Source organism: Vanessa tameamea, chromosome 3 (genome assembly GCF_037043105.1).
Source record: "Vanessa tameamea isolate UH-Manoa-2023 chromosome 3, ilVanTame1 primary haplotype, whole genome shotgun sequence".
NCBI classification, from domain to species: Eukaryota; Metazoa; Arthropoda; class Insecta; order Lepidoptera; family Nymphalidae; genus Vanessa; species Vanessa tameamea.
Window position 1 is genome coordinate 4,822,021 of NC_087311.1, and position 22,165 is coordinate 4,844,185.

Consider the following 22,165-nt stretch of genomic DNA (forward strand, 5'->3'; position numbering starts at 1 on the left):
TGTGTCACCGTTAATAATTTAATTAGCAGCTTCATAACATAAATCTGGTTATGACAAGATGCAATATGAACATATACTTACATACATATACTTAGATATATAAATGCAAATGTAACTCCGTGTTACATTTAGACGTCTATGCCACTGAATTTGAAATTGTAATTGTTTGAATCTTAGGAGAATAAACTCAATTCCTTTTAAAAGAAATGAACATCTATTATATTGAAATAAGGATTGAAAGATTTTGTAATACATATTTGGTTTCATTCAAACTCTAATTTCTCGGAGCGTTTGTAAGAGAGTCCAGTGGCTAGAACCCGAATCTTGTCTGATGATTGCGGGTACAAATTCATCAAGCACCACTAAATGTTTGTGACCTTAATTTGTGCTACACGCCATGTTCAATATCGAAGGAAAACATAAGGCAAAATCCTGCATGTACGTCTGATGTAATTCAGATACAAGTGCATTCAATAATCCAAACCAATAATTAAATTATAAAGAGAAGAAGACCTCCTTGCTCAGCAGGGGAACGTTTACTATAATGATCTTTGGCCATAAAAACAATGACATTGACAAAAACGATATTGCTTTGATAAGATTATAATAATTATTTGGTGTATTATAACTGTGGCATTTTATATGTTAAATTATTTTTATATTGTATTTTGCAAATGCGATGGTGCTTATCTTTGCATGAATGGAGTTAAATTATTTGAACCGGGGACTTATACCGTGTAGAAGCATCATAGTATACAAATTTTAGCGAAGGTAGCCACTTGTCTTGGATACGGCATGATTGGCGAAGTACTTCGAGCACGATTCAGTAGGGAATCGAGCATTGCCGTGACGGAAATTTTATATATTATAATATTATAAAATCTTTATGGCTCCGATGCTTTCTTCTTCTGAATGCAAATTATGAGACATTATATACATATAATCTGTACGTTGATGATATGGCTCTTTATATTAAATTTATTATCTATTTATTTGTTTGTCTTATTCTATTTGTCAATAAATAAGTTCTTTCTCACTCTAAATAACAAACGATTATGATGTAACATATTTTAAGACATTCGATTTAAATACTATATATAAAATATAAATAAAAGATAGATAAAACCAGCCAAGACATGTGAAGTAAATTCGGTAATGGTTTCCACGAGGTTTTAACAGTTTCAAATCACGACGTGACAGATGTTTACAGTCTCCTTAATATTCCAAATAAATATTATAAAGTTGTTTACACTATAGCCGACTCCGAAGTGTCCGCACTCATCAGTCCGCTGTTTGTTTAATTTGATTCTGAGGGTCCAATGGTTTGGTGATTTAATAGTGTTGATTGTATTTATATACAATTATAAATAGTTAGTGTATTTACTGTTATAGCAGGTATTTAAATGCTGTAGACCAGTGATTAGAATACGCGGAGCTTAATCGAAAATTATAGGTTCAATTTTATTTGCATAAATTGATTTTAATTTCTACCATATGTGTAACCAGCACTGTATTAGTGGGTAGGAATATGCACTGAACCTCCAATAAAGGATAGTAAGCCTAATACCAACAGTGGGATAGTTAAAGGCGTTACTTTTTTACAAAAACATTGATTGCTTTGATAGAAACAGTGACACACATTGTATAAAGACGAGAAGTATAGGAAATTTGTTACAAGTTTCCGTCTCCGCAAAGTCAATTCATACTTCCCGAGTCGAGGGTCGCTTCCATAATAAAATCCTATAAATATGTTTCGCTTTCTCAATTATTACATTTAATGTTATAAAATTACAATTTAAAAATTGCTCTTGAGAGATGACAGCATTATTACAATCCAATAATATTTACTGATAATAATTATTATATAACAAAATATAACAATCTAGATTCAAGGAAGATAACATTAATTATTAAAACAATTAAATTAGACATTTAAACAAATGAAAGCTGAATATGATATATTAAAATTTATGATTTTCATGTTTAGTACTAAAAGGATTTTCTCTTTGTTTCAGATGCTAGATAAAAATAAAACATGATCACGAGATATCAGGAGTCATTTAATATGTGGCAGTGAGCCAGCATGGATACTCTGGCTGTGGTGACCTCTCTCCTGGGACTTTTCTGTCTTGGTTAGTATTTTCCAGTGTTTCCTTCTGTTTTCTCGATAAAAGTCTATTACTATTTGTATCGTAGGCAACAAAAATATATTACAATTTGAAATTTCAAAATATTATGACGATAATATCTTATTAAAGGATGTATGCTTGATATTCGTATTTTTTATTGAATATTCTCAGTACCTAAATGTGATGCAAATATGTATTACTATTGTTCTAGAATCGTTTCATTTCGAAACGTTGCATAAGGAAACGTTGTCTTACATTTGACCTTGAAATGCTAAGATAGCTTTCAAAGAAGTTTTAGTTCAAGTTCAAACATGCTTAATTAAATTTCTGAAAAAAAAATCTTAAGTATATCTTATTTACAAAAGTGGATGGAAGTTTAAAATAACCATTTCGGAAGTCCACACGAACGAATTCCTACTGTTTGAATTATATGTATTAAAATAATTTTATGAACACCGTGTAACAAAACACTATGATTAAAAAAACAATTTAACGTCATTTGCTTATTTTCACAATTTATACTTAACTCTTTAAATTTTATTAAAATCATATTTTGTGAATGTTCATATAGATACTATTATATTTATTTCAATCGAACTTTAACATGCAGTCGTTGTGGCGTGATTGAGTAATTAACATCCATTCAAACGATGTCATATTTAATTTGTGTGATGTCATTTTTATTAATGATATTTAAATACAATTAAATCCTTTAAAAATCTTACGTGTATATATAACAAACTCTATTGTTTTCAAAAAATTAACAAACAAGCCAAAATGAAAACGTCTCTGCCTCCATCACAAACTCATTCTATACGTTTCATATAAAGAATTCATGGTGAAGTCAAAGTTCAACCAGCGCTAATAGCCACCCTCCCATGGGGTCGCATTCCCTGCTCTATTCGAAACTTAGTGTCACACCGTACCATCTAAGATTTGTGACACCACTTAGCGAAGTGTCGTTTGGAAAAATATGCACGATATTTGTGTTTATTTCAAACGAGAGGCCATTTAAGAAATTCGTGTTATAAATATTTTTAAATATTTTTCTCACTCTCGATATTTTTTCATATAAAGGACTTAATTAACGATGTATTTTTTTATTATTAAGTTTAAATATTTATAATTCGTATTCAGCAGTAGACACGAGGCACCCAGTGACGTAATGCTGCACTCGCAATAACCTACTTTTAACAAATAAATACAATACAATTGCAACACTGCCAATATCCCTATACTTGCTACATGAATCTAGCACACACACTTTATAGAAGTAATATATAAATACTCACACATATAAAAAAGTAACATTGGCCATGTCTTACAAATAAACAGTGGGGGTAATAACACCCTCGGGACTAATAATTTTCAAAGGAAAGCGTAACTTATTTACTAAAATCATTAGGTTAACAAAATACACATGCAGAGATTTAGTGACGCATCTGTCTGTTGCATATATTTTACAATCAGCTGAGCTTGGAACAGAGTAAAAAATATCGCTCCAATATATATTCTATTACCCCAGCTAGAAGTGTCACCATGAAAGAATTATTTTAGTCTATGGCTTTGTGATCTATGTGTAAAAACGACCGCGCCCCAGGCGGCTATCAAAGCGTAAAGAAGTTAAGCTAATGTTAAACGACGCCTATCTTTTGTATCTAATGCGTGATGGATGCTGCGTGAAATACGGTGAAAAAACAAAAATAAAGAGATTCGATAGTTAGGGTACTTCACAATGGGCACGCATTGTGTTCAATGAGATTTGAAAAATGGATACTATCTCCGATCTGACTTGTAACAAAAGTGACTTTTATGAATATTGACACATTTTGACCCCTATTATAATAAAGTATCGGGTATCGAAAACCGATTTAAAATAGGAACCTACCTTTTTAAATGAATATTGGCGGAAGTCCCAACAAAAAGGTTTATTATATAGTGGATGCAAATTACACTTTTAGAATTACTAAGACCAACAGTCGGTACCTTTTTTAAACGTAGATATCACTGCTAACAAGGGTTCTTATCGTAACGGTTTATCGCTAAATATGTTTTTACGTTTTTTAAGCACTTAAACGATCAGATAGCTTTGAACTTGCAAACTATACCTTTTTATCTGCCGATATTAATGGAGACAGCTCAGAAGCTGAGATAAAACGGATGCTTGCTTTAAGATGCCATTACAAGTTTTTTTTTTTTTTTTATTATTCTATTAGTAAATCTCTAAAGTATAAAATATTCTTAATACTAATTAATAGTCCTAATTAAACTTATATAAAAGTATTAATATAATCTAGCGTGGTTATACATATTATAACAAATTACTGCAGATATTCAACGATGCTTTGCAAATAAAATAATATATAATTTTATGGGTAATTATGTATATCTTGTAAAAATTTAACACCTGTACTATCAGTGTAGACCATTGCCTCTGGAATAAATAGTTCTTGCTCAATGAGGAAGCCGTTTGACACACCATATATTATTTTATTCGTTTACCGTAACAATACAATCTTGGTGTGAAATAATGTGGTATTATTATTATTAAAATTTGGAGCATTCAATTATGGGGAATAAAATACTTTTATCTCGTGCTCAACGGTAAAGGTAAAACATCGTGGGGAATTCTGCAAGTGTATGATTTCGATGAAATTTTGTGTATCCACCAACCCGCATTGAATCGGCGCCGTTAAATTAGCTTTAAACTATAATAAAGGCCTTAGCCCAGCAATGGGCCATTGTGTAATGTAAAAGGAAAGTAAGAACTAGGACCTTAGGGCTAATATTAGGGATCGATTTCAATTAAAATATACATATAAATTGTCTGCGTTTAGCTAAATAACATAAATTTGCAATAAATGTGCCGTGACACTGTCTGGTAAGAGTAACACAAACTACGATATCAGTATCTTTATTTTTTCAAATGTCCACGCGTTAGAACGCTGAGAAAACAAACTACGAAGAAAAAGAATCGTCACAACTGTCGCCGGCGCGTTTCCGTAAACTCGTACAAAGAAATGGCTACAACCCCAAATAAGATAGAAACTTTTAGTCTGTAAATATCAAAGTGCAAACTTTAAAGTCCCTATGGCTATGTAATAAAGTTCAAATTCCGATAGACGTATTTACGAGCAGCATTTTTGATATTAGATAACAGTCCAACTGTTTGTCATAGGGCTGCCCCCATTTCTCGCAGGTACGGACGAAAGGCCCTATGAAAGATGACACTGTGTCAACAATTTGTCCTTACATTAGAGAAGCGCCTTACAAGACAAACATTGGAACTCACGAAATTCATATTAGCCTAATCCGTCCATCCGTTGAAGCAAAACGGCTAATTTTGAACACATGTGTGACGCGAGTCGATACGCGTTTTTTGCATCGTAAAATTTAAGTGCTATTTTATTAACCGTGACATTCCTTGAACTCTCAGTAACTCATTTAAACTCACTTAAATGGTAACTTAAATTTATGTACGCAATACAGAGTGCATGGGTTTTTATATTTATAGTTTTTTAGTAATGTATTTCTTTTTAAATAAACGTACACTGTCTTAGCAAGATACGTCTTGCTAATATTATTTTAAGTATTTAATTGTTTACTTAACGTTGCATTTAACAATTTTTACCGTTAATTTTTTTGAAAATAAATAATTGTGTTAATGGTCATAATAATATTCTATAGTTATATGTATTACAAATGGAAAAGTTTAGCTTATGGAGACTTTGAAACAATGAGATAAACTTAAAATAATCACAAATGAAGTCGTGGAACCTATTTGAAGTACTCGTAAGTACGTGGCAGCTTAAGACAGAAAAGCTGACACTACTTAACTACTTACTTTCCAATTTTATTACGTATTATGTGTGCTTACTTGTGACATAATATACTCTAAACATCTTCAAATATAATTGCTAATGTTTGTGTGTGAGCTGTTTTGTTAAATAAAATCGCATCACCACGTAATTGATCCCCGTTCCATATTCAAAATATATATTATTATTACTTTTAAACTAACATTTATCCAATGTCTAGAATTAATAGAATATGTTTATGACCAATATTTTTAGGTTTTACAGGAAGGTTCGGTGAAGTTGAAAAAATAAAACAAAATGTTTTGTAATCGCATCGAATTTGAAATACATGTGTATTATCATTTTGGCATTGCGTTCATATTTGACTTATTTAGAGACTATAGATTTATTTAAAGTTTTTATTATATAGTTTTATATTTTAATTATATAGTTTAAATTGAGTATGACTGTTGTGTAGCGAAACGGTGTTAAATTGCGCCAATTATATTTCTTCTACAATATTAAATTGCCTAATGACAGTCCAGCGTCACATTGCAAAGGGGGTCCTAAAAGCTGAACACGTGTTCAAAATTTCAAAAAATCATGATTGCCTCCTAAGGGAGCCAATCACGACCATTAGAATTAGATATTCGATTTTCAAACTAATATCGAGTTACTTAGGGTGATAGATACTTGATGATAACGATGACTAGAAATGAGATAAAAACCGTATTTCTAGAAGGGTAACGTCATCAGTCGTTTTAAATTATTAACTGTAATATTTTTTTAGAAAAGTCTATTAATGTGCCTCAGCTGGGCTTCCTTTACTATTACGACGGATCTGTATTCGATCACGTTCCATTGGTCGTTAATATATGTATCACAGTTTAATCCAGTGCATATGAGTGTTATTTTAGCTGTACCAATAAGAGTGTAATTATTATATTTTATTACATCACCGAGTTCGACAATTATAAACATCAATTAATCCTGTGAAAAACTCAGTAGAGGATTCTTGGATTTGTAAACATCATTTATCCGAGACACTATTGTCATCTATGAGTCGCGAAAGAAATAATTTGGACTCTAAGTCGGTTATGCAAAGCGAGTTCTTTTATCTTGTTTCACCAACAACGAATACAGTCGAATTTAAGTTTTATGTACAATGTAACACGATCGTAATATAATTTATTTTGACAAAACTACTGTTAATAGTAAGTTAATATCACAAAAAAAAAAAAAATTAAATAGATTAACTTTTTTTATTAAATATTTTAATAAGCTAGTTAAGCATTTTTAATGACATAAAATAATAGTCATATTACTTAATATAGATAATTTGTTCAAATTAATACGACTATAATAACAACTGAATAACGCAAGATTTTTTTAGATAAATAATTTTCATTTGTAAACCATATTTAAATTAAGACATGCTTAACAAAGATGTTCGATAATTTTCAACGATCAAAGACGACCGTTTGAAGTGAATACATGTAGACAAGTTTGTGATACGAGGCAATAGGAACTAGATTGAATCAAAGGAGTTTCTATTTAAAGCGACGATTAGCCCATTTTTTGTCCGTATTCTTTTCTAAATCGTATTCTTTTTTAACTTTGTGTATAGTAAAAGGAGAGCTATCAATTTAAACCAGACATGTAACACTTGCGATATGTTTTAAACGTAGACGTATAAAACAGCTTCGGCCGTTCGAAACGGCCGCTTGCGATTTAAATTCAAAAGCTATGTTACGATAACCGATTTTTTATTTATTTTTTTTATTCGACGCGTGTCAACATGTGCAAGTAGTATAAATTAGCTGGGGGACGCGATTCTCCCTCGCAAACTTTTTTTAACAAAGATTTATGAACAATAGCGACATAACTACACGCGTGCGAAATGAAAATTCACTCCCTTTACCGTTGGGCGTCATCTACGTCGTCACTATAAAAACACTTGGATTCGGATCATTAATATTCTTTTGTCATTTTGTTAATATGTACTTATTGTTTAATAAGAAAATATTGTATAGTAGTTTTCGCTCGCGACTTCGCTCGCGTTTTAGGGGTTCCTTGTCAGGTATTGGGTATAAAAAATAGACTAATGAAGATCAAGTTTGCTTCATACGAAGTTTTTCATACTTACTTGACATATCGGTATATTTTGGTCAATTTATAAATTACAATCTACGTGTTATTTTTATGTATGAGTTATACTATTGTCCATTTTTTTTTTAATCCATTTTTGCGTGAAAGAGTAACCAGTATCCATACATACAAACTTTCGCCTGTATGACATTAGTAATATAATATGTCAAGTAAATATTACAGAATAAAATAAACTGAAATTGGTCCTTTTGCGGATAATTAATTTGATAATCTTATTACTTCTGTTTTATCAAGGAAGAATGTTTCAGCATCGAATATAATCGATAGTTCAAACGCACAACTACGTAATAAAGTGACTTTTATGTGCGATAAAATAACGTATCGAGATCAACATAAAGAATACTTTATGGTCATACATTCCGCTAAATCTTATTTTATAGTTCTTGGTTTCTTTTTGCTCTGTTTTAGTAGATATGTATCGTATTCAATGTGCGATGATTACGAAATACATCTTATGAATCATAACAGTTCTTTGAAAACTGAAGTAACATATGGATAGTTCAATGAAAGTATTGGTAAACAATTATTATACAATACTAGATTTACCTTACGGTTACTTTTCATTACACTACGGTTTTTTTTTCTGTAAATGTTCCATAAGGCCTGTAAATGTAGGTGAATGTAAAATTGTCATATGAAAATACGTTTTTTTTTTTTTAATTTGTTTAAGTATTTATTTTTTTCCTTATCTCGTATATCAATGTAGGATAGAAATATAAAGATAACAAATGTGATCAAGATTCAATTATAGATTAGTACCGCACCACACGATGGGATACGTGAATAAATAAACACAATTATTTTGTACAATAGAGGTAATCCCTATTCTGTTACAATTCGAAAATCGAGTCGCAGACGATTACGGCCGGTTCATTTTAGCCGAAATCTGTATTTTTTTCAGAGATCGATTTTTGCGTTGCCATAATAATGCCTTGAGGCACAACAATAGACGTACATCAATTCAAGTGTCAAAAACTAACATCTGCGTCGTTCGTTGTAAACAGAGTAAAATAGTGAGGGTCCCAATTCAGCATCCTGGGGGACTTAGCCTGTGTTTATGGGTCATTATTATTGTGCGCTGCTTTAAAGTAGCCGAGAATAACATACTCCAGCCGTTATTCATATATTATGTTAACGCCTAGAACGAGCCTTTGTTCATTAAATTTAAAATAATGCACGCCACTTATAAATAATCAAGGAGGTCTATAGTTATAAATTCTTTCAATTATTTGAACGCAAAATTGCCTTTTGAAAACAAAGGCGTCATTATTAAACAGATATTTTTTTAACAGGTCCAGTGAACGGAGGCTTAAGTGATGATTATATGAGCAGTGGAGAAGCGCCCTATATAATAGAACAGCCTCTTGATGTGACAGTTGCTAGACACCAACCAGCAACTTTAAACTGTCGAGCTGGTGGTTCACCAGCTCCATCAATTAGATGGTACAAAGGCGGAGTTCTGGTAGTATCTGATACACATAGAAGCCTTCTACCAGCTGGTGGATTGTTCTTCTTACGAGCGACCCATGGTAGGGCCCATTCAGATGCTGGTGTTTATTGGTGCGAAGCTACCAATCCATATGGAACAGCTAGAAGTCGAAATGCAACTTTGCACGTTGCTGGTAAGTTTTATTTAACTTTTACTTATAATTACAAATGGCTAAGTACTGTATATTGAACTTCGTCCGCAATTTTCTACATTCCTATTTTATATTTTAGTGCTTCGCGAAGAATTTCGTTTGGAACCAGTGACAACACAGACTGCCCAAGGAGAAACAGTGATATTAGAATGTTCACCACCACGGGGTTCACCCGAGCCAATGGTTTATTGGAAGAAGAATGGTCAAATTTTACACTTTGATGGAGATTCTAGGTAAGTCTTCAACACATATTTCTGCCATAAAAAAATTTAACATACAAAAATACTATCTCACTGTGGAGATAATAATTAATTTATGCAGCCACTAAAAACTATTGAAAACAAACTTTTGAATTGCGGAAATGTTGTAAAGTTGCCAGATATATTAAAATGTGGAGCACTGGAATATCAAATGAAAGTTACTCGCTAGTTCGACAGTGCACACTTAGCGTAAAATCGAGGGTAGTTGGTAAGAGCACTTGAAGTTAAATGGGATGGCGGAAACCCGATAGTCTTGTGAATCTTTACAGATAAAGTCACATAACACCGAATTAATAAAATTTAAATTATTTAAAAAATGTGATCCTAAAATCGTAGTTAGCCGTCTAAAACATTACAATCTATTCATCCACTTATAAATATTATAAAAAAAATATTATTTTTTTCAATGTTTACTTTCTCTTAAAAACCTAAAAACATTAATAGATTTCGAGTAAAATAAATTTATGAATAGGATTTTCAACGACAGAATAGAAATCAATTGAACATATATAGTTTATTAAAAAAAAATATTCATTCCCTTATGGTAATAATTCCAGAGAGTTTATTTGCATCTAATACGTTTATATAAATTGTTTGTTGTTTTATTAATCATTTCCTATTATTATAATTTGTTTAAGTTTACGACATAAAACATTTTTATTTTTTATTTATATATCAATTTTCGCTAACTTTGAAATCAATTTTGTAAGTTTTATTGCCTATTCATCTCCATTCGTTGCCTATGAATTTTTATGAGGCATGGCGTAAGGTTACATCTTGAGGGAACAGTATGTATGATGAAGCATGAAAATAATTAACAGTAGGGAGAGTACATCAAAGTCATAAAGAAGGGGATATTTGAAGAGCTCGACAAGCAATCAAGTAAAAATCTGAATAGTTCTTACCCACTGGACCCTTTATTAAATGTTAATTTCCTATTGAATTATTCCGCCCGATATTTGAATGACTTTGTTACTTTACGCTTAAGCCAAAGTAATGAAAATTGAAGTCATAATTTTATTGTACATTAAAGCTCCGCTCATAAGAATGTTATTGCTTCAGAATGCACTTAGTAGACGGAGGTAGTCTCGTAATACAAGACGCGAGGCAAACTGACGCTGGCAGATATCAGTGTATTGCAAGGAATGCAGCTGGCACTAGAGAATCTGCGATTGCTACGCTTAAAATACATAGTAAGTTATTAATGTACATGTATATGAAATTTTAACAAAATATTGAGCTTAAATACAATCGCTTATACTTTATTTTATACACTGTTTATTCAACAAATACTTTAATTATATTATCTGTATTGTGCAGTTAAACCATATTTAATTGCGGGGCCGGAGGACGTTGTAGCACAAACTAGTGGGAGTGTTACCTTTCAATGTAGAGTGGGTGGTGACCCCCTCCCTGATGTACTATGGAGAAGGACAGCCGGCGGTGGTAACATGCCACTCGGCCGTGTCAAAGTCCTTGACGACAGAAGCCTTAGGCTCGACAATGTTGTTTTAGCAGATGAGGGAGAATATACATGTGAAGCTGACAATGCAGTTGGAGCAGTAAGTGCAAGCGGATACTTAACCGTCCATGGTTAGTAATATTTTTAATTGCTTCAATTTTTATAACTACTTTCTATACTGAACAAAAAATATTTAATATACAGAAGCAATAATCAAAAATGTTTTATTTCAGATCCACCTTCAGTCATATTAAAACCAAGTTCTGTTATAATAGAAAGTGGTTCGACCGCTACATTTACTTGCACATCTACAGGAAAACCTGAGCCAACGATGTTCTGGAGCTTGGAAGGAAACAGAACGGTTATACTACCGGGTACATCACGGGGAAAATATCATGCTTCAAAAATATTAGACGGTGTAACTGTATTCACTGTCAATAATACAAATAAAAATGATAGTGGAAATACAATAGTTTGTTCAGCAGTAAACTTTGCTGGTAGTTCGTTTGTTAGAGGGAAACTAACCGTGACATCAGACGATGACCGCCCGCCACCAATCATAACGAGTGGTCCCTCTAACCAAACGTTACCTATAAAATCGATGGCCATTTTCCCCTGTGCGGCTATAGGCACACCTGAACCAATCATAGCGTGGTACTTTGAAGGAAAAGCTTTGATACAAAATCAAAGAAGAAATATCTCAAACGATGGAACGCTCATTTTAAGAGATTTAGATAAAGTAGACAGTGGGACGTACACCTGTGTTGCTTCGTCGCAGCACGGAAAGTATGTTTGGAGCGGAGTTTTATTAGTCGATAGTCCGACGAATCCAAATATTCATTTCTTTAGGGCGGCTGATACGTCGGCTTTACCAGGTCCTCCAACTAAACCACAAATTTATAATATAACAGACACGAGCATAACAATAACATGGAATCAGAATAATAAAATTGGATCGTCTTCAATTCTGGGCTATCAGGTTGAAATGTTTTCAAGAGAGACCCTTTCAGGAAATAATACTCCTCGCAACTCACGAGGATGGGTTGTTGTTTCAAAGAGAGTTCATCAAACGCACTACATAGTGAAATCATTAATTCCCGGCATAACATATATGTTTATTATTAGAGCGGAAAATTCTCATGGCTTATCAGGACCAAGTCCAACATCAGAAGCCGTAACGGTTGGAGAAGATACAAATCTTCTATGGGAAGGAGGAATATTTTCAAATAACACAGAATTTAAAAAGAATATCATGACTGATAATATCGTAGAACTTATTGAGGCGACACCTATAGATTCGAAAACAATCAAACTTATGTGGGAAATATTAAATTTCTTTTATTTAGAGGGTCTTTTCATATATTTTAGACCTCTGGACAATAAGACTATAGAATATGAGATGAAAACTATCCTGCATTCCAATGATGTATCAGGATACGAACTAACATCTTTAAGAAAATATATGAAGTATGAGTTCTTTCTTGTGCCTTTTTATAAAAAATTCGAGGGAAAACCTTCGAATTCCAAAATTGCTCAAACCCTAGATGATGGTAATTATTATGGTTTTTGTTTTAAATTTAAATTGAATGATAATAATGTTTGTTTTTATTTTTTATTTAAAAAACTTTCAAAATGGGTCCTTTATATATATTGTTTTTTTCAGTTCCCGATGGACCTCCAACAAATATAGAAATGTTTATTTATAATACAACAACAGTACATTTAAAATGGCAACCACCAGAGCCTAATTTGCAAAACGGAGTAATCATCGGATACAATGTTGTATTAAATTGGTTAGACATACCTGCAAACAAATCAATGGTCGCTATCAACACAACTGTTCATCAAGCTACCAGTTTAATAATGACTAATTTAACTTCAGGCGTTAGTTATTCCGTTCAGATCGCAGCTGAAACTATCGTCGGATTAGGTCCGTTCAGCCAAAAAGTATATCTGAATATAGATTCGCGCTCTGTTGGACTAGACCCATTATCAAGGTAAAAAAATGAAATATATAGATCTAAATTGAACCATAAATAAAGTATTCTTTTAAATTACGACATTACATAGTATGGGTATTTTTTATTTTAGATATCCAGGTAACGGAGAAGTGTCAATCGTCGCAGGAGATTTTGTAATGGAAACATGGTTTTACTTTTTGATCGGAGCAATTGTTTTGTTCAAAATTGTTATGATCGGTGGAATAATTTACGTAAGAAGGCACAATATTTTTGCGAAGAAGTCTGCACTTCCCAATATTTACGGTGAGTAATTACATACATTATTTAGAAATTACTGTTAGATATACATACATGTAATAATACAAAGGGTCGTAGTTGTGTTTTTTAAAGCAAGCACATATTCATCTTAGCCCCAAATACTTACATCTTTTCCTAGAATCAGCATCAGAATTTCAAAATTAAAAACATTCCACGGGTGTCGTAGGGTGGCAAGGGTGCCGAGCGTTTGTTTGATGGAGGCTTTGCCATGCGAGGGGCGGGAGGGTGCTAGATTACTTTCAAGTTGAAAGGTAGCACGAGCCCTCTCTTCGTAGCGCAGTGGATCTCTTTCATTTCGCATTCACGTTCAAGGCACAAAGGAATGATACAAATCCGAAAAATAAAGACTCAGTAAATGTAAATGTTTTTATTTTGTTTTCTCGAGGCAATTCGTTTGTTGATTCACCCAGTTACCTTTAAGCCAATTTAAGTCGCTTTATTTGTGGGTTACATTTTACAATCCTTTGTGTATAATATCGTTATAACAAAATATAATGTGAGAATATTCTATTCTAATTTTATCAATTATAAAATTATTGTTTTAGACTCAAACGGAACAAGCTTAGTGACTCAAATGAATATAAAAGCAGCAGTCTCATTATCGCACCCGCTTAGCAGTTGTTATAATAAAAACACAGTAACTAAAACAGAGTCACTTTTGTGGATGGAGAACCAACCGGGCTTATGTATGTCTGGTAGCCAATCAAATCATAGTAAAGATAAGGCTAATTCTGAATATGACAAAGTAGCGCAACAGTTACCGGAATATGCAGAAGTAACAGCTTCAAGAGTTAATGGCAATGAATGGAATACAAGCAAGACCGCAATTTCACCTGCTGCCTATGCTTCAGTTACGCTCGTCGCGAATACTAGACAGTGCGTCAGTTCCTTGGTATGTTTTTTTTTTTTACTTTACTATTATAAGATATTGAATAAATTGCCCTTATTACAACTATTTGTTTTACCAACAGGGGTGGTTCCCTCCAGGAACCAAAAATGTTGATAATTTTGACAATCGTTATGCACCAGATGAAGAATTATATCCAGCTAGCAACGGTGGCTATTACAATAGGAACGTATACAGTGAAAAATACTTTCAAGGTCATCCGAATGTTCTTAAATTTTATGATTTACCATCATTAGATAAAACACAAAAAGCTCAAATTAGATATAACCAAAGCTTAGAAGAGAGAAAAGGAGATAAGAATATCAAGACCGACGTAACGCAATCGCTTATTGGTCGAAGTTACGGTGTGAGTTCTCGAAAAAATTCACAATCGGAAACGACGTACAGAGCATTCGGCGAAGAAGAATCGGATGATGAAAATTACGGTGACGACGGTGGTTATGATGAATTACAAGCGATGCAGCCACAACGTCAAAGACCGAAGCATCAATACGAGAGGCCTAACTTTGACAACGATGCTACAAGAACTTTAGCACGCTTGACGTCTTTTAAGCATGGACAAAATGTTTTAAGTGGAACTCAAGGACTTCATGCACCTGTTCCCCCACCACCCGCTCCTCATCCACGGGTTGATTCAGTGACACGGTAGTATCACGCCTTGCCGGTTTTCGGCGACTTGTGCCAAACGGACGTATAGACTAACGTAGTGCACTTTTCATAGTGATGTTGTTACAATAATGTAACTGTTCTTCCGCACCTTGTTAAGTGTAAAATCAATAAATAAGAACTTTTGTATCTACATACTAAATGCTTCATTGCAACCTTGGATTAATCGTAAAGACTGTGACTTTCTCTATAATTTGAGGTTAATACGTTAGTTTAATATTTTTAAGATACTTAGTAACACTAAAATTTTATTGCGTATAATAAATATTTATTACGTTATTTGAAAATTGTAGCTAGTCTTTTGTAATGTTAATAAATGTAAATATTGTACAGTACTGTAATAAGTGTATTAAAAAATATCGTCATAATTATGAATCGCTAAGAAATGTTTATCGTGTTATTGATTCGATTAATAAGCCAATTGATATAGTCCGTCGAATATCAATAAACGAATTTGTGAATTAATTATATCATTAGCTTAAGTCTTCAAGTAGTAACTGAATGAGTAAACGCTTGGCAATAAATTTAGTAACATTGAAAACCCGAGTAGTGTAAATAATGTAGATAAAAGTTCAAGTAGCATTGTCTTGATTAGAAATCTGTAAAACCGATGTAGATAATTTAATTAAAGCACCTAATTTCCAATTAACGACTAGTTACATAAAGCAAAACATTAAACATTTGATTGTATTATAACAAAACACGCTAAAGTATTTCGTCGTGCCTAAGTAAAGGTTTCTAATTTTTCACGTAAATAATTTTGTCAAAAAATTATAGTGATATTATGTAATTATTATATTGAAATTTATTTCGTGTGCCATAACATGTTTCCTATGATATAAAATAATAACATTGGAGTTGTGAAATATAAAATTCAAAACTTTTACGAAATGGAAAATTTTTATCTACGTAAGTTAATGTGATATGTATATCCACTTGTTATAAATGATAGCACTACTTGTATCTTTGCATATCATTTGTAGTTACGTAATTAAATGTTAAACTTGCATGAGTGACACTCGCATATATTAATTTACATAGTATGAGAACTATCTCTTATCACTAAAATACTTCTAAACATTTCGAAGCAACTATTTTCTGTACCAATATTCGACTGTTATGACAAAATACAAACTATAAAATCAATTCTGGTATATCAATAACAAACACAGCTATTACTTTAATAATAATTATGATACAAATAACGAATATCATACGATGGCTCAACAAAATCAATTATTGAGACTCCTTGTAGTTCAGAGCTTGCCACGCGTACTTACAAAATATTATCAACACTGTTGACTGTATGCGATATAATTCATTATTAAATTGACGTGTAGGGACGGATGAAAATTGTATTATTTCAATATGTATCGTTCGCTCTCTATACACTCGATAGAATAGTCATTTGACAAGTATTTATTCTAATAAATGAAAGGCACGCAGCTTGGTTTTATATTCTTCAAAGAAATATACAGAGAATCTCTTGATAAGTTGATGTTCTATTGCTTACTATTTTTGATATTGATTTTTTAGTAAAGTCGTGTTTACATTTCTCCCCCCAGATTATAAAAAACTTATAAATTTCTGGTTATATTTTCTAAGCAGTTATTACTTAGTTATTATTTATTTTTATCTGTGGCGATGCTCTATGTAAATATGTAAGATCGCATTTTATACATTAATAAATAAAGCCTATGTTTTCAAATTTATTTCATAACAATATCCGAATATAAACTACTCAATAAAATTTATTTATTGAATTTTTTTTTCTCAAAATGTTTTTATCTGTAATAATTTTTTCAAAGCTAAATAACACATTTTCGAATACATCTAATTTTTATAAAATTATTCACGATTTATTATTATAAAATATATTTCTCATAAATATATTCGGATAAATCAATCCGCATACGTAGTTACACAACATTTCTCTAGAATATGTACAGATAAAAAATAAAACGAAAAATAATATTTGAACATACATTGACAAAAAAATTACTGTATTCAAATATGTTTCATTGAAAACCTAAATGTTGCGAAATTTTGTTTTTATCTTTCGAATATCTATTTTAAAAAAGAAACTCGAAAATATTCTTACCTAGTTCCTACTATCGTGCGTTAAATGATCGTTGTTAAGTTCTTAAGTTCAGACTCACAATGATATATTAAGTCAATCACGCGTTCAATATAAAATCTAAAGTATATATTGTATAACAAACTGCAATTTAAAAATCGTTACAGCAATTTTATTCGATTAAGTCTCGATTTAAATTAAATATATATAATAATAATCATAGAATCGATTTCTGTAGAATGAATCTGCTCACAACACTAGTAACAAATACATCAAGCATATGTTATTGTAGTATTATATTCTGTGTTATAATGAGCAATATTTATATTTATTTTTCAAAAATGACTCTCATTTCATGGATTTTGATATAGGTAATAGGGGGTTGTAAAATTATCGTGCAGGTATTTAGGGAAGAAATTAACCCAAACATCAAACTGTTCTCAATGATAGAATAATAAAATTTATAAAGTATCATGTTATATTCATTTGTATAATTAAAATAATATACAATACATAAATTGTTATGTATATTTTTTGTATGATTTAATCGTTTCTGTGTATTATTTTTACCTATTTTAATCAAACTGTAAGTACTGTGTAGTTAGTTGTAACTTAAACTAGCATTGCAATAAAATATGTAAGAAAATTATGTTTACTGAACTTCAAATAATAAATCTTATATGTCTGTACATCGCGATAATAAAAAAATATACTTTATTTTCAATGTAAAAAGGCCTATTTTTGTGTGTGATAGTATGCGATTATGTTATTGCAACATTAAAATATGAATATCGTCACAATAATCAAGACCCTATTTTAATTTTGTATCGGTCTTTGAATATCTATTTTTAATAAAATAATTAATTTACTAATTTAACTGCAGTTTTATTTAAATTTTTTTATTTACATAAAAATGAAGTTGAACAACACGAAAGGTGAGTTTTAACGCAAATAATTATGTACAAAAATATTTTTTCACACACATATGGACTAATTTTGTTAACATACAATGTTTTCACCTGACGCTCTAAGTAATTTCGAGTGTGGGCTATTTATTTATTAAGCAGCACATTATTAAAGTTTATTTTATTATTATTATTAAATGGGAAGGCGGCTACATAAGCTACTTGATGGTAAGTCGTGATCACCTACCATATATTAGCACCAAAAAAGAAATATTACCAATTCCTCATATCGTCAATGAGTCGGCAACCGTGGGAACTAAGATTTTATATCCAATGTGACTGTAGTTACACTGGCTCACTCGCCTTCGAACCGGAAAATCAATATAATGTTTGCTGTTTGGCGGTAGAATATACGATGAGTGGGTGGTACATAACTAGACAGACTTGCACAAATCCCTAACAGTAAAGTAAGTAAAAATTAATTATGCCAATAAAAAGAAACATATAATTTGTACAACACAAGCGGCTTTATCGCCGAATACTTCAAAACAACATTTGGGTTAGGGCAATAGAAAATTGAAATCAAGGTATTTATTTATCGAATAGATCTAATCGGAAAAGGTTACGTACCATCAATCGATAATAACCTTAAAATCTGTCACTAAATTGGGTTTTAAAATATGTTATCTATGATGCTGGATGTTCACACAAACTCAAAGCGAGTTTGTTCATACTTCATACTACTATGGACGACGATTAGTAGTTGTCAATTATATAACATATGATTATAAATGAAAATTGTTTGCAATAAATATATAATAAAGAAGAAATTAATAATTCAAATATAATACATTTGAAAATCTTTAATGTAGATTATATCTTATGTGTATCCAATGTGCGTCGGATCAGTGTTAAAATCTCCAAGCCTGATGAAGGGTCAGAAGTTGAGTTGGCATATAGTGGTACATTACCAGGCTGTTACATTACTCTAATTATTATAATCAATAATATAAATAACAAAAGCAATAAAAATAATTGAATTCGTATATAATACATACTATTTTAAAACAAAAGCATCGAACGATTGTTTCAATACAATTGTTGAGTCAATAGCATCTACAATTCATGCACTTCGAAAATATCAAATAAACAGTGACCACACGAGCTCGTCGTTACTGAATAAATAAAGAGAAATTAAATCGAAACGAATGTAATATACACCCTGTATTGTCAGCGCATTTCAATTGATGACGTAGCAATTCATAAACCAAATCTCTGTTCGACACTCGTCGTAAGTACATTATTGGATATTTAGCATTCGCTCGTGGTCCGGTCGGCTCGTCTGTAAACGCCCGATAACATAGTTAAGTATATTAAGGCTTCGTTCATGCGATTGACAAGATTTTATATGAAACTGCCGTTGATTGTTTGGTATTTTAATTACGTGCAAGTGTTTTGTTCCTGAGTGATATTCATTGTATTTTAATAAAATGTATAATGTAAATTTTCATAATGGTATTCTTTGGTTGATTTTTGTTGTAGTTATAAATTCTAAAGAATAATTTAAAGATGTAATCTATGATCTTCTGTTATATTTTTTTTTTATTTTAAATCCAGTAATAATTCATTAGCTCTAAGGCAGACTCGATTTGGTTGAATCTTTTAAAAGTTACATATTAAATTTGTGATATTGCGATCTCATTTACTGACATAACGTATTTATTATGTTATAACAATTAATAATGCAATCCGTATAAACATTTCCGCTACACAAGAGTTTGTTATTCCAGACCAATGACGTCATTGGATAAATCGTATATTCACATGTAACCAATTTACCTGTAATAGAAAAATCGTGTCCCGTGTTGAATTTTGTACAGCGTCCGTTGAAACAGGATTTTTGAATCAACAAAAAATATATAAAAAAAAAACAGAGTTCCAGCGTATCTATGAAACCGATAAAGTTTTAGAACGATGTAAATGTATGAAAAATACGCCAAGTTTCTCTCTTTCCATTTTCGCATATTTTTTTTTTCATTGAATAGTATGTGAAGTGCGGAGGGCGCGGTCGCCTGGGGTACCGTTTTAATTTTCCGCCAGCATGGAAATTTACACGATCTGAATGAACCATCAATTTTAATGAGCTTTAAAAGTTAACTGATCAACGCTCTCGGTGGTGCGCTAGGCGAGGAAAATGTTTCTTCCGTTAGAAAATTATATGGAAAATCAAAAGAGAGTTCATTTTAAGAGAAACATTAGACGAGTCTACGAGGAAATAATGTGGGTTATTTTAGTTGGATAAACTGTTCATACGTATATCTGTTTGCTGGTATTAAAAGAGAGAAAAGGTACGTGAGTAGATTTATTTATTTGTCATGTGCAATAATAAATACATGATTTTTATAAACATAAATCTAACAACAAATGTATTAATTAGATTAATCATATACGTGTATTTATTCTTCATTATTACGGAAACGATATAAATGTAAATGTCATTCATTTCAAATTATAAAAAATCTTTTTGTTTTTTTTTTCTTAATCTTATCATCAGGAATCATCAGTGATATCTAAACATCATCAAAATCAAGTTAAATTTCAGACATAAATATAAAAATGACACCATAATGCTCTATTAATAATAACTAATTATTGACTAATACGTAATGTACACACTTCCAGTGTAATCGTTTCAAGTTAAAATACTTTATGACAGCGAAAATAAGAAAAGAAAATACTATAAATACTTATATTATAGAAAAGTTATTCCACAAGCAATTACGGATCGTCAAATGGGCAGGTATTTTAAGTGCCCTGGACTCCCGATGAGTCGGTGACGAATATAATTCAATTAGAAATTAATTGCTTGATTAAGTTGCGTCCGTCATCGAGGGGTGTTTTGTTCTATTATCAGAAATATGATTTCGAAGGTGTGGCGTTTTTAGGGTCAATTTTAGTAATGGGAAACGGTTGTTAGCCTGCTGTTGACGTAGATGGATTTTAGAGTGCCGATACGATATTCGGCAGTTTGATTTATTTTCAATAAATCCAGTATTTTAATATTAAAATTAAAAAGTATTTTGGACCATTAGTAACGTACATTATATATACTATTCCTAGGTTTCACGCCTTGATAAGGAGAATTTGGAGCTAATTCGAGCAAGTCTCTCCAGTGTCGGTTGAAGAAAAACATACTACATATCCGGGAACCCATTAACATACGTCTTCCATGGTATGGATATATGATATTTTCAGTGCTCTTTGTTTTACTTTTTGAAATAAAAATATAATTTAATTAAAAACTATAAAAATAAAATTGGAAGGTTTATCACGATGTTTTCCATAAGCTCATGTAAACTTAGTGATGCTAGCCCAGATTTGAATACACGGACTTACTTCAAAGTCTACTTGTTTTATTTATTTTATTAGTCCATCTCGGCTCTTAAATAAGATTTACTTGGAGAGACTTGGTTTTGCTTGATGAAAGCCCGTCTGGGTAGGTACACCTACTTATCATAATATGTTCTACTGCCTAGCAGCAATACTGAGTTTTTTTTTGTGTTCCGGTTTGAAGAGTTAGTGAGCCTGTATAACAACAGGACAAAGGGCAGTTCTTAGTTCCTAAGATTGGTGGCGTATTGGTGATATGAAATTTGATTATCCATCAATTGCTGGCTTGCCATTCCGCCTACCTATATCACATAAAAAATATAATGAAATACAATTATAATTTTTAAGAACAACTATTATTGTGTAGGCTTTGTAGTGACCGAGACACATAAATGGTAGAGATGCGACGTGACTCTGAGAGTTATTTCACTAATGCGAGCACACTGTATCTCGACGTAGGATGACATGAATTTGTCGAGAGTCG

At 31.7% G+C, this 22,165-nt stretch overlaps 1 protein-coding gene across 1 annotated transcript in view; it reads left to right on the top strand.

Annotated features, from left to right (window-relative positions):
- Window positions 1-16,591, top strand: part of LOC113397372 (roundabout homolog 2-like) — a 55,103-nt gene extending 38,512 nt beyond the window's left edge. The window contains exons 2-11 of the mRNA XM_064218454.1: window positions 2,016-2,132; window positions 9,388-9,717; window positions 9,815-9,968; window positions 11,058-11,188; window positions 11,316-11,588; window positions 11,691-13,007; window positions 13,121-13,454; window positions 13,549-13,721; window positions 14,282-14,628; window positions 14,708-16,591. Of these exons, the coding sequence (XP_064074524.1) occupies window positions 2,084-2,132; window positions 9,388-9,717; window positions 9,815-9,968; window positions 11,058-11,188; window positions 11,316-11,588; window positions 11,691-13,007; window positions 13,121-13,454; window positions 13,549-13,721; window positions 14,282-14,628; window positions 14,708-15,292 (3,693 nt within the window). The 5' untranslated portion in view covers window positions 2,016-2,083 and the 3' untranslated portion in view covers window positions 15,293-16,591. The remainder of the gene's footprint in view (window positions 1-2,015; window positions 2,133-9,387; window positions 9,718-9,814; window positions 9,969-11,057; window positions 11,189-11,315; window positions 11,589-11,690; window positions 13,008-13,120; window positions 13,455-13,548; window positions 13,722-14,281; window positions 14,629-14,707) is intronic.
- Window positions 16,592-22,165: the final 5,574 nt, after the last annotated feature.